Source organism: Marmota flaviventris, chromosome 4 (assembly GCF_047511675.1).
Source record: "Marmota flaviventris isolate mMarFla1 chromosome 4, mMarFla1.hap1, whole genome shotgun sequence".
Classification (NCBI taxonomy): Eukaryota; Metazoa; Chordata; class Mammalia; order Rodentia; family Sciuridae; genus Marmota; species Marmota flaviventris.
Genome location: NC_092501.1, coordinates 15454237 through 15466638, shown reverse-complemented (window position 1 = coordinate 15466638; position 12402 = coordinate 15454237). Strand labels below are relative to the sequence as shown.

The 12402-nt window shown below is 43.3% G+C and overlaps 1 protein-coding gene across 6 annotated transcripts in view; it reads right to left on the bottom strand.

Annotated features, from left to right (window-relative positions):
* Ablim1 (actin binding LIM protein 1) overlaps nucleotides 1-12402 on the bottom strand; it is a 279926-nt gene that overhangs the window by 105008 nt on the left and 162516 nt on the right. For all 6 annotated transcript variants that reach the window (XM_071610879.1, XM_071610882.1, XM_071610880.1 and 3 more), the window contains one exon: nucleotides 9216-9325. In XM_071610879.1, the coding sequence (XP_071466980.1) occupies nucleotides 9216-9325 (110 nt within the window). The remainder of the gene's footprint in view (nucleotides 1-9215; nucleotides 9326-12402) is intronic.

Here is a 12402-nt window from a genome sequence, read left to right as displayed (position 1 = left end):
CAGAATAAATCATCACCTCAATAAGTAAACTCTCGGGGCTGGGGATGTGGCTCAAGCGGTAGCACGCTCGCCTGGCATGCGTGCGGCCCGGGTTCGATCCTCAGCACCACATACTAACAAAGATGTTGTGTCCGCCGAAAACTAAAAAATAAATATTAAAAATTCTCTCTCTCTCTCTCTAAAAAAAAAAAAACTATAAAAAACAACAAACTAAGCCCAACACTTAAAAAAAAATAAAATAAGTAAACTCTCAACTTCAAAATACCCAACTGGTGATTTCAAAAGGCCAGCTGGTGGGGGACAGGCTCTGAGAACATCGTTGCTTTCTGGTCCCTTCTTCACCTGTCCCGTGTGGCTGCTCAGCACTGTTTCTGATGAAGAACACAGGATTCTCTCCTGCCTAAAAATGCTACCTGTATGGCAGGAGGAAAGTGGGAAGCCAAAACAAAGCCAAACAGCGCCTAATCATAACATGGTCACACGGCAACCTCCAGCCCATTCAACCTACATGGGTGAAAAGTCCAGGGCAGGGCTTCAGTGGACAGGGCGAGGGAGCACTCACTGAGCACACACTGGGGTGCCCCTGTGGACCTGCGGAGCCCTCCTTTCTGCTTACAATCTCTGACATGCCCTGCAAACATCATTTGATCCCCAAGCCACTCCTCCAAAGGACAAATGTCTGCAGGGAAGACAGAGTTAACGTGGCTGAGGTGCAAAGCATGTGAACTCAGCACTACTGAACAGACTTTTTCTGGAGAGTTTGGAGAACTGGGGAGCAAATTTCTGCCAACAGGCTGAGCAGTGGCCATGGAGTCATTGCTCAAGCCAGCAACAGAGGAAGAAAAGGGGTAGAAAAGAGAAGAACCAAGAAGGGGAGAAGGAGCAAGAAGAGAGGGTGCTCTGGGTGGCCTCTGCTACCTGCCATCACCTGACACCATTCAATGGTGCCCAGGCCATGGCCTGCCATACTACCGGGCAAAGATTCCTGGGAAAGGTTCGGAAAACTGGCAGCCATTGCTTTTAAGATTTGATAGTCTTTAGCAAACCTCTCTAAAAACTGTACCACGGCTCAAAAGACAAATATGTAGACAAATATTTGTTCGTGTGTCTTCATCACAGCACTGGGCATGCAGGTCATTTCCATGCCAAAGATGGAAATGACCTGCATGCCCATTAACAGACGAATGGGCAATAGAGCCATACTTTGCAATATTGGCCATCGGCAAAAGGAAGTACTGATAAACAATGCAATCTGTGGGAACCTGGAAAACATTTAGAAGCCAGATACAAAAGGCTGTATGACTTCATTTCTATAAAATATCTGGAAATAGGTAAATCCACACAGAAAGCAGATTGCAAGTTGCCAGGAGCTGGAAGAAGAGCAGAATGGAGAATAATTGCTTAACAGGGACAGTGTTTTCTTTAAAGGTGATGAGAAGGTTTGGGGACTAGACAGAGGTAGTGTCTACACAGTGCTGTGAATTCACTAGGACTCCCCAAATGGTGGCTTTAAAATGGTTAATTTCATGCTCTGTGAATTTCACCTCAATTAAAAAATATTATACCCAGAAGGTTTGCTTGTGAGCCTATTTCCCTAATTTAGTTATAAACTTTAACTTGGTGAAGAGTTTTATGATAAATCTTTAACTGGCTATGGTCACTAGGCACACATGGGTTCTTGCCAAAGAGGAAACCATACTTGATTCTACGTCAGCTTCTCAGATTCGGGACTCATTAGCAAATAGCTGTTCGTTTACTCTATTCCAAAGACAGGAAGAATAAAAAGGGGGTAGAATGTCAGCTTTTGTGCATTCCTCATGTGACCAATCACTTAATACACATGACTAAAGGTCATAGCAAGGGCAGACTACAGTGAGACTTCAGTCTGGATAGGTCTTTCATTTCACTTTGTAAAATTAACATTATTTCATTTTGGGGATACTTTGGTTTTACACAGATAAAAACACAAGGTTAAAAAAAATTGTTTTCATACAGCAAGAATCATTTTCCTTCCCTCCATTACCCATTTCTCTCTCTCCGTGCCTAGGCACAACTACTATAAGCAATTTTTCAAATATGCTTTCAAGGAAAATCCCTAGGAATATACAACTATAGGGATACACAGCAATCCTTTTGAACAGCTAGGGACTTTTTACTGCTATTTAAAAATTAAAATTCACCTGGGAAAATGACTGCTGTTCCAACCATTAAAATTCCAGCCTCACTGATAAGTTAGTTATTATGTAAGACACATAGCTACTGAAATGAGAACAGCAAACCGCAAATGCCATTAGCTTTCTATTCACTGAAAGCTCTTTTTAACCAATGCTTCAGTGAGGGGTACCTGTTCCCTGTGAAAAGCTGGGACTTTTCTTCCTTTCTTACCTGAGGAAACTCAGGTGAAGTGAGAAGAGGCATCACTCTGGGCTCTCTGTTAAAGATTTCAGCCTGAGAAGTCTGAGAATAAAAGTCCCTCTTTGCAACATACCTCACTCCTCTGGAAGGAACCTTTGGCTACTCTGTGAATTCCACTCTCCCAACACCCCTCCCCACCCAGGAGAGAAAGCTGAAGCCACCATACCAGGCCAGAGGCCTGTGCCCTAAACACTGGGAGAGGTGACCTCCTGGTCCACCACAAAGTTGGGGGACACTTTCCCTCACACCTCCACTTTCTTAAAAACTTGTGACTGTGTTATCAACAAATTGATCTCAAGCAATTACTGACCATTTCTCCTTGTGACTAAGAGGAAACCCTTGTGAAATGGGAAAATAAAAGTGAGTTTAAATATGCCCGTTTAGGTCACTTCTCATGCACCTGTGTACTTGTGTATGACTGTACCAAACTGCGAAGGCGTCTTCAGGAGGGCCAGACCCCACCACTGGGGCTTGGGAGAGAGATTTATTCCCTCAAAAGCTCTCCCGACATGCTTTCAATTCACGCACAAAACAAACAGTCCTGTGTTCACCATGTGCACAGTGCTGATCTCTAAGGACAAGTCTTGCCATTAGTAGCTCCTCTCCTGGTGGAACAGATCAATGTCCCAAGAACAGGGGTATATGACTATTACTGCCATAAGAGACATTTAAGGTACAGGTTTGCTGGGAACACTGGGTGCCCTTTTGCCAAGGGGCACAAGCAAATTCAAAGCTTTCAACCTTTTGTGTGACATTCGGAAGAATGACTTTTGAAAAAGTACATGAACAAAATGCTATGGGAAAAAATGTGCATAAAATTGGACACATTCACAATTACACACAAACCTATAGCACTTAGGGAAATATCCAGAATGATCACCAAAATGCTCAGAGGGGATCTCTTGGTGATGGAACTTAGATGCTCCTCATCTTTCTTTGTACCCTCCTGTACTGTTTGTGTTGTTTTACAAAAAAAAAAAAAAAAAAAAAAAAACCACTTAAAACCTATCATTTTAAAAGAGGAGATGCGCGAGTTCGTTTCAAGGTAGAGAAGGCTTTGGTTCAATTTCCAGAATGTTTATCTAGGATGTTATGTGGTAGGCTTTGCACAAGAAAGACAACAGGGTCCTTATATTCAATGAATTCATTCTCTTGGGAGTGGAGGTGGCCACTCATGTAAAAAATTAAAATGCGGTCCGCATGTACCCATGGTGTCTTAGTTGGAGAAATGCGTCACAGTAATGTAACATGTTAACTGAGTGAGAGTTTAGCTGGTGCCTAGAACAGAGCCTGGAACTTAGTAGGTGTTCAGTGAGGTGTTTGATGAATGAATGAATGGCACCTTGGATCTTTCCTTAACATGGTCCTTTCATTTACCCTGATCATCTTTTCTCACAGCTGTTACCTATACCATAATCACCAGTGTCTTCCCAGCCCTGATCCAAATATTTTATTTTGTACCCCCCTATCACTATCACCCCATGGATCATTCTAGAATATTGTTCTCTAGGTTAAAAACCATCCTTAGGAGCTCCATGTTGCCAAACTCCTCAAGGCCTTCCTACACCTGGCCCCAGCTCTGTCCTTCCAGGTTCACTTCTCAGGGCAGAGAATGCAGCCTGGGGTCCCCCTGCACTGCTTCTTCAAGTTCCCTCAGGCAGACTGTCCTTCCAAGGAGCACTGCAGCTGGTCCTCATGACAACCCCTTGAAGTAGCCGTTTTCCAGTTTGTAGATGAAGGCCTGGAGGTTCTGAGACACTGAGTAACTTGCTCAAGGCTACACAGCGAGGAAGAGGCCTGACCAGGATGTGAGGCAGGTGTGGAATGTGAACCACTTCCTCAACCCTCAGGCCCTGCCCCTGAGTCTAAGCTTAGGTTCTCCCCTCACCACTTCCTTAAAGAATAACAACGAACACTAACCTGTGCTGACAATGTGCCCTGAATCTTTGAAGCATTTCATTCCTTAATATCCACAAGGGAAGATCTCTTTTTGGGGATCCAGCTATAAAACCCATTACCACGAGCAAAACTCCAGCAATCCATGGGCTTCAAGTGTGGATACATTCCTGACTCCACTGGTTTTTAAAAGGCAGCTATCATGAACAGCAAAGGAAAAAAGCAGTTGTGCAAAAAGTGGGGACTGGGACTGTCACAAACATTAGGGAATCAATGCCTCAATAATAGGTCACTGTTAGTATTGTTAAGCTGTAAGTGACCAGCACTTCGATGCATTTACTCACTTCATTGTACAAGGCAGGTGCCTATGACCATCCCATTTTACAGATGAGAAAAAGGAGGACAGAGGTAGACACTGCTAGTGAGTGGGAAAGCTAGGATCTGGCCCAGGGGGGAGCTTCCTCACTGCACCTATGGTTAGGTGCTTCAGCAGACAGTTCCCACTCAACTTGAAAATGATGTTTTGAGAGAGATGTTTCATTTACAGATAAATGAAAATTATCTTACAACTGGGAAGAGCTGGTACACCAAACAGAAAAGTGAAATGATTGAAAATGTCTTCCTCCTGTTTGAAAACACGCACGTGACTCTTTATCTGAAATGATTTAAATTTGGTCCAACTACACCGTTGCCCTGATACCTGTGGGAGATCCAACTGCAGTCAGAATAATGATGATGCTATATATGGAAGTCTGTGTAGAGGAGAGAAGGGAGAAAGACAGGCTTGGATGTATTTGTGTGGGGGTGTTCACCCTGTTAATCGTCAAACCCACACACAATCAGACGCTAGTCAGACACCCTTGGAAAGGGAAAGGGTGATCATAGACAGCAGCCTACTCCTGCTCAGGTGCCTGAAATAGACAGGAGCCATGGAGGAAATGACAATTCAAGCCCGATTCCATATGCACTAGGGTGCCACACAGGTTTGTGCTGCTCCTTAGCCTGTGGGAATCCAGTCCCTCAGGTACAGGAAAATACACCAAAATGAGGTAGAATTAATTTGCAGAGGACTGTACTTGACTTTCTGGTAGAGTGTAATGTCTTCTGTGCATATTTTTTAAACAGTATGAATCAGCTAGAAAGTTAATGCTCCCCACAACCCTAGGAGGTACCTTTCACTACCACCTCCATTTGAGATCACATCAGTTGCTTATGGAATCGAATTGCATTGGGCTGGATGCAGCAACCATTTAAACTAATCTGTGGCAATAATCTTTTATTGAATCAACTTGTTTCAAGGAATAACCTCCCGAGGGCTTCTTTTTACCAACTTTGACACAACAGGGAGACAACAGGTAGAAAAGTACACACAGCCTTGGGGTCAGGACACTCAGACCATCTACACACCCATCAGGTCTGCTCTGAGGCTCAGCACCCGTCTTTGAGAATCAGAGAGTGACATCCACATGGTAAAATAAGCATCAGGGAGGGAGCCTGACATCTGGAGCCAGATGGCTAGGGTGTGGGCCCATGTGACCTTGGACAAATTACTTGACCTCCATGACCTTTTGTTTCTTCATCTGTGAACAGGCACAGTTAGTACCAACCTATAGGGGTGTGAGAGGATTAAATGAGTTGATAGTGTAAACTGGTGCTACAGTGCTGGCACACCATGAGGTAAATGTTAGGAGAATTTTTTGAGGAGGCCTCCACAGGGTGGTCTTCTTAAAACAGACCAACACAGACATGGCGGCCACCGAGCAGCCAAAGAGGGAGCTTTTTCCAGCAAGCTCACAGGGAGAGTATCTTGTGCAAATTCTCCTCCCAGCCTCCGCCCCAGCTTCTGCTTCCCACCCTGCCCCGCTTCTGTCCCCTCTCGTAGTTTTTGCCTCACATCCTGTGACTATGGGAAACCGGCCACATAACATGGAATAATTCTGGTTCAGAAGAGCAGACTCACTTCCAAAGAGAATATTTTAAAGGGAAAAGAGGATCTCGGCCCTTTTCTTATCCCTTTGATGTATTTCATGGACTCTGTGAACATTATCACAAAAAGAGTTTTACACTAAAAAAAATATGGTCAGTTTTTCTGCTTCTGTGTAGGAAGCCCTTTGCCAAGTTTAAAAAGTCATTTGATTTTTTAAAAAACTATTTTTTTTTAGTTGTAGATGGACACCTTTATTTTATTTATTTATTTATTTTTATATGGTGCTTGGGTTGAACCCAGAGCCTCACACGTGCCAGGCAAAGCGCTCCATCACTGAGCTACAGCCCCAGACCAAAAGTCTTTTTTTTTTTTTTTAAAGTAGGAACTGAAGTCACACCAGAGTAGGTCTGGAAGCATAGGGTAATTCTTGGAGAACCACAAATAACAACCAAATGCTTTCTAATATGCGCCAAGGAATTTCAGAAACTTGCTGCAAATTCCCGTTGCTGTAGTATGTGTGTGCCTGCCTGGCTCGCTGGGGCATTTTGCATGTGTGGATCCATATATAAGAGCTCTCTTCTTCACAGACACCCACACACCCTATAAATGGCTTTGAGTACTTACCTAAATAGATAAGTACTTCTTAAAAATAAAAACGTTCTGACCCAAAGCAGTTGCATAGGAATGCACCCACTGGAAGGAAAGGGAGAAATAGGATTGGGCCCAGCCATTGGCACAGAAGCAAGAATGGTTAAATATTGTATTGAAAATACAATGAATTTGAGATTGATTACATTTTTTTTACTTAACTTTAATTTTTATGTGTATAAAATGTGTGTCACATAAAAATGGAAATTATAGGGGCTGGGGATATAGCTCAGTTGTTGGAGTGCTTGCCTAGCATGCACAAGGCCCTGGGTTCAATCCCCAGCACAACAACAACAACAACAACAAAAATGGAAATTATAAATGTAACCCAAAATTTTAATAAAAATTAGAATAATCATTCTGATGTTGCTGTGAGTAGAGAACATGCTTCCAAATTGTACAGCCTGAGAGGACTGAAAGTCTTTAAAAAGAATCTGCTTCTGTTTCCTAAACCAAATAATTTGGAGTATTAGATGACACAAAATAGTTAAAATTTAGGGGCCCAAAGAACTGCATCTGACCCTACCGCATCTTTGTACGGCTGTGTGACCTCAAGTACATCCATGGGCCTTGATTTTCTCACTTATCTAAACAGTGGACCAAAGGACACTTTGAGGACACGTCCATGCCTATTATTGCAGGCTGTATGCCATGACCCTCTGCTATGGCTGTCGTCAGATCCAAGGACTCATAGAAACCTCCTTTTCTTAACTAGACTGATGAATTCCTCCAAAGTTTTTAGTAATGATTTTTCATGGTAAACCCTCCTAAATAATGGGGTGACTATTTCCACCCAGGTCACCTTCCCAACAACCTGGGGCTAACTGCTTCCTTTGGGCTTAGGACAGGGTAAAAAGCAAAGGACTTGAAACCTCACTAGGGGCCAGGGTATTGCCTTGCTGTGTAGTGATTGTCCTGCCCAGGCTGCTGTCACTCATCCACAGGTCACATAAATCACATGCTCAGAATCCAGTAGTGTCCCGAATAAGGAATACATAGATTTCCTTCCATGGTCAAGATCTAATCTCATGCAAATGCTTTGATAAGAACATTCTTATTTTTAAAAGTATATGTCTTCCACTTTAATAGGAAGATTTGGAATCATTGTTGTGAATTGCACAAAATTCCTCTGAGTAGCAATGACTTATCTCATTCTTATATATTAAGATTCACAGAGTTGAAGGAGGATTATTCCAGGTTTCTCAAAGACTCCTAATGCCCCGGGAAAGAGATGATGTAGAACTTCCTAACTTGGTACCCAGAGTTCAGAATACATTGACTTACAAAAGTTATTAACTGATCTACCCAGTGTTATTTCGGATGGATATAATAGAAGAAAAGTACAATGTGCCACCATATTGGGGAAGGGAGAGGAAAACTGGTTCTCCTTGGATCCTTACAGGTAAGACAAGCCCTTGTCATAAATAATGATGACTCTCCTGATGTATGTCAAATACCTTCTTCCCACACTTCCTTCAAAGCCCTGAGTGCTGCCTTTTGAAAGAGGCCTTGTCTGATTGGCCATTAGAAATGCTGTCCCTTGACTCTGCTTTAATTTTCTACTTTCATTTTCGTCACATATTAGATATTTTGTGTATGCATTTGTCTATGTGCTCTCAGGAGCAAGCAGGCCTCCTGAGCTGGGAGGGGTGGTTTTGCTCCTCTGTATCTCCATTCAGAGAACACATGTTGTAGGTACTGAGCAAGTTCTCAGATGAACAAATGTCAGAGTCTTCGAGGTAAATAAAGGTTATTGAAGAGTAAGCAGAGGGCTGGGGATGTGGCTCAAGCGGTAGCGCGCTCGCCTGGCATGCGTACGGCCCGGGTTCGATCCTCAGCACCACATACAAACAAAGATGTTGTGTATGCCGAGAACTAAAAAAAAATAAATAAATATTAAAAAATTCTCTCTCTCTCTCTTTAAAAAAAAAAAAAAAAAAGAGTAAGCAGAAATGGCTGCATCGGTACCTTAGGCGAGTGGAGATAGCTATTCCAGCACATCGCCACCAAATGTTCTCCCATCTCAACCTCCATGATGGGCATTTCCAGTGCAAGGTTTTATGATTATTTCTCTTTCATGGACTGTCAAAAACGACAGTTTGATGTCCAACTCTATTTATGTCTTTGTGAAGTACTGGAGCTGCTTCCCCCGGCCTGGATTTAAGTGGAGGCTTCACCAAACATCACGTTTATCAATGGAAAATGTCCCAGAAAGCACTGGTCGTGGCTCTAGCTAACAGGGGTTCTCAAGAAGAGAGGAACCTTCCCAAGCCACCCTCACCCTTGAGCTACAGAGGTGTTCCTGCCATCAGATCACCAGAGCACTTACTGCCGGAGCAGGTGGCTTCACTGGGGCTGGAAGACATCGGCTGTGCACACAGTTGACAAAGGCAGTCTCTCCCATTGAACGTGACTCGATCTCCAGGTGGAAACGGGCGCCTAGAGACAGAAAGACACAGTCCTCAAGGTTACTTCAGAAACTTCATTCCCCTTCCTTGTGTCTTCAACTTGCCCTCTGGTGCAAATTTATTTACTGGAGGAGCATCAGCTAAAAATGTCTGAAATGCAGTCATGCCCAAGCCGGCCAGCTGGATATGGTCCAAACAAATAAATGTACCTCATTATGAGTAGAAAAGAGAAGGCACTGGTTTTTATGGGCAACTAGATAGTAAAACGGAATGATTTACCTCCACTCCTTAGTGGAGGGATGTCCCAACAAGTCACCCAGCAGGCACACAGGACAGTAAATTTCCAAATGGAAAATCTTCACCAAGAAACCTTTTAAATACCGTGAATTCCAGCTAAGTGCAGGGCCTCTCCCCAGCAGAACTGGTTATAGGCCAAGCATGAACTCTTTCAGTTCCATGGGACCACACCCAGAGTGCTGTGATAACTATGCTGAGTTAGATTTTGTCCTTCCTGGACATCGGAGTATTGCACAGTCCTGGGGACCCAGTTCTTTATAAGCCAAGAGAAATAGGACAGGCTGAAAATATCTGTTTAAGAATTAATAGTAGCTTCTTTTCAGAATGACACTTTCCTTTTACATTAGACATTCATCAATAATAGCACATTGCCACAAAATACCACCTTCTTCAGTTACCATTTCTCATCCCAGTTCACCAAGAGACAGCCTTTAAAAACAAGTCATTAGTTAACAAATGACACACAGTTTCCATTTCTGTTAACTTGCAATTGGCCAATTGGCCAACAATCTTCATCAACATGAGTTTTTAAATGTGTGACCCTGTCAATTAGGAAATGTGAAACTCACAGCGAGACATCATGAATCAGAGTCAGAAGCAATTGTTTAGAGCAAGTCTGAGCTTCTTGACATTAGTTTTTACTTTCTCGGCTGCTATCTCCCTTTTTAGTCACCTGTCTGTGACCTAACAGCTGGTGATTGACTATATGCACAGGTAAACTTGGTCTTAACTCCACAAATGTGTCTGGTGCCAGTAATCAAGAAGGGCAATATGTGTGTGTGTGTGTGTGTGTGTGTATTTTTTTAAATATGTACCTGAGATTGAACCCAGGGGCACTTAACCACTGAGCAACATCCCCAGCACTTTTCTATATTTTATATAGAGAGACAGGGTCTCACTGAGTTGCTTAGGGCCTTTGCCAAGATGCTGAGGCTGGCTTTGAACTTGCAATCCTCCTGCCTCAGCCTCCTGAGCTGGTGAGATTATAGGTGTGCCACTATGCCTGGCATGGGCTTTATATTTGTATACCCTCAAATATTATTCAAAGTCCTAAGAAGAGATGGGGCCCTCTCTCTGCTGTGGTGCTATCATTTTTCATCATCTGAATAAGCCCCAGAAAGGGTAAGAGACTTGCCTGGGTTGACCAGTGATGGAGACTAGACAGGTGCAGATGGCATCTACCAACTTAGCACTTAACTCTGTCTTTAATAAGCAAAATCACTGCTCTGGTGGGTGCCAGAGGGTCTATGGCTTCACACTGACAAGTTAAACCTGAACAGGCCTCAAGTCCATTCTGTAAGGAGGCTTAAGGGCCCATCAACACAGCAACTCAACAAGCACAGATTCTTCTGCCTCTGAGGAGGGCCAGGACTGGGGAGAGGCAATCGAGGCACCTGTAGCTCAACATGTCGAGAAATGCCCACTCTCCAGGGTTGACCAGCACTCGCAAGATGCCCAGAACAAGCCCCCTTTACATCCTGCACTCCAGGATCCTTGCTTACCTCACCCAAGTCCAGGCCCCCTTCTCATCCACACTTTATTTTTTTAGACATGAATCCTCTATGGCACAACCCAGAGACCAGTGTTCAATGTGTGGCCAGGCTTCTGAACTTGAAGTTTTGTAACTTGTAGCACTCTTTCCAATACTTTCCTCTCTCCCTACATCCTCTGATCATATGGGCTCACTTCCTTCTGTTATTTGAATGAATGTTTGTAGTAGGAGGAGAACTGGATTTCGAGGAAGAAAACCTGAGTTCAAATTTTAGCCTTCAACTGTTAACCTACAAAAGTCCCTTAAACTCTGAGACTCAGTCACTCAAAAGTAGGGTCATTAATTCCAAATTGACTTCAAAGAATTTCTAACAGGGTTCAGTTAAATTCTATATGAACACAACTTGTGAACCCAAAGGAGGCCTCAATTCAGGTAGAGTTATCATCATCTAGAAGCAGCAGTGGCCACAGCCCTATAATACAGGCTGAGCAACCTAAATCCACAAATCCGAAATGTTCCAAAATCTGAAACATTTTTGAGTGCCAATAAAATGCCATGGTGGAAAATTCCACAGCTATCCTCCTGTGGCCACAGTCAAAATGCAGGTGCACTAAAAGTGTTGTATAAAATTACCTTGAGGCTATGTTGTGTAGGTGCATACGAAAAATGAATTCCATGTTTCGACTTAGGTCCCCAAGATATCACCTATATAAATGTTCCAAAAAAAAAAAAAAAAAATCTGATGTCCAAAACACTTCTACTCCCAAGAATTTTGGATAAGAGATACTCAACCTGTAGCAACAGCAACATCTCTGCTGCCTCACATGTCCAGGGACAGGGCTCTGATTGGTAAATGTCTGGCCATCAGTACACCAATTTTAAGACCATGATCTCTCATGATCAAGAACAGAAGGGCCCTCAGAGTTTACCCGGACCAAGGGGGCTGGGTAACTTCACAGTGGGAACCCTCCAGAAACTACTATTTGTTATGTGTGTCTTAGCAGAAAAGCAGGATAGAAATTGATGTTTTTAAAGAGATCCCAGCCCTATCCAATCCAGAAGTTATAGTGACTGGCCAGACTTTGGGGATCTCTCTCAGCTAGTGCACAGCCCTTTCTTTTATAGCAGAGGCCACTTCCTTGAAAAGCTATTCATAAAAATCTCAACTCAACCCAGGAAGAGGGGCTCGGACCTGGGTCTCCTCCATGGTCAGCCCAGGACCCTTGACCGGGCTGTGGGCCACAGCCTGAAAAGGGAGGAGACAGGATGGAGTTTCACTCTTGATTAAATCAGAAAATGATTAGATTATGAATCTAGAA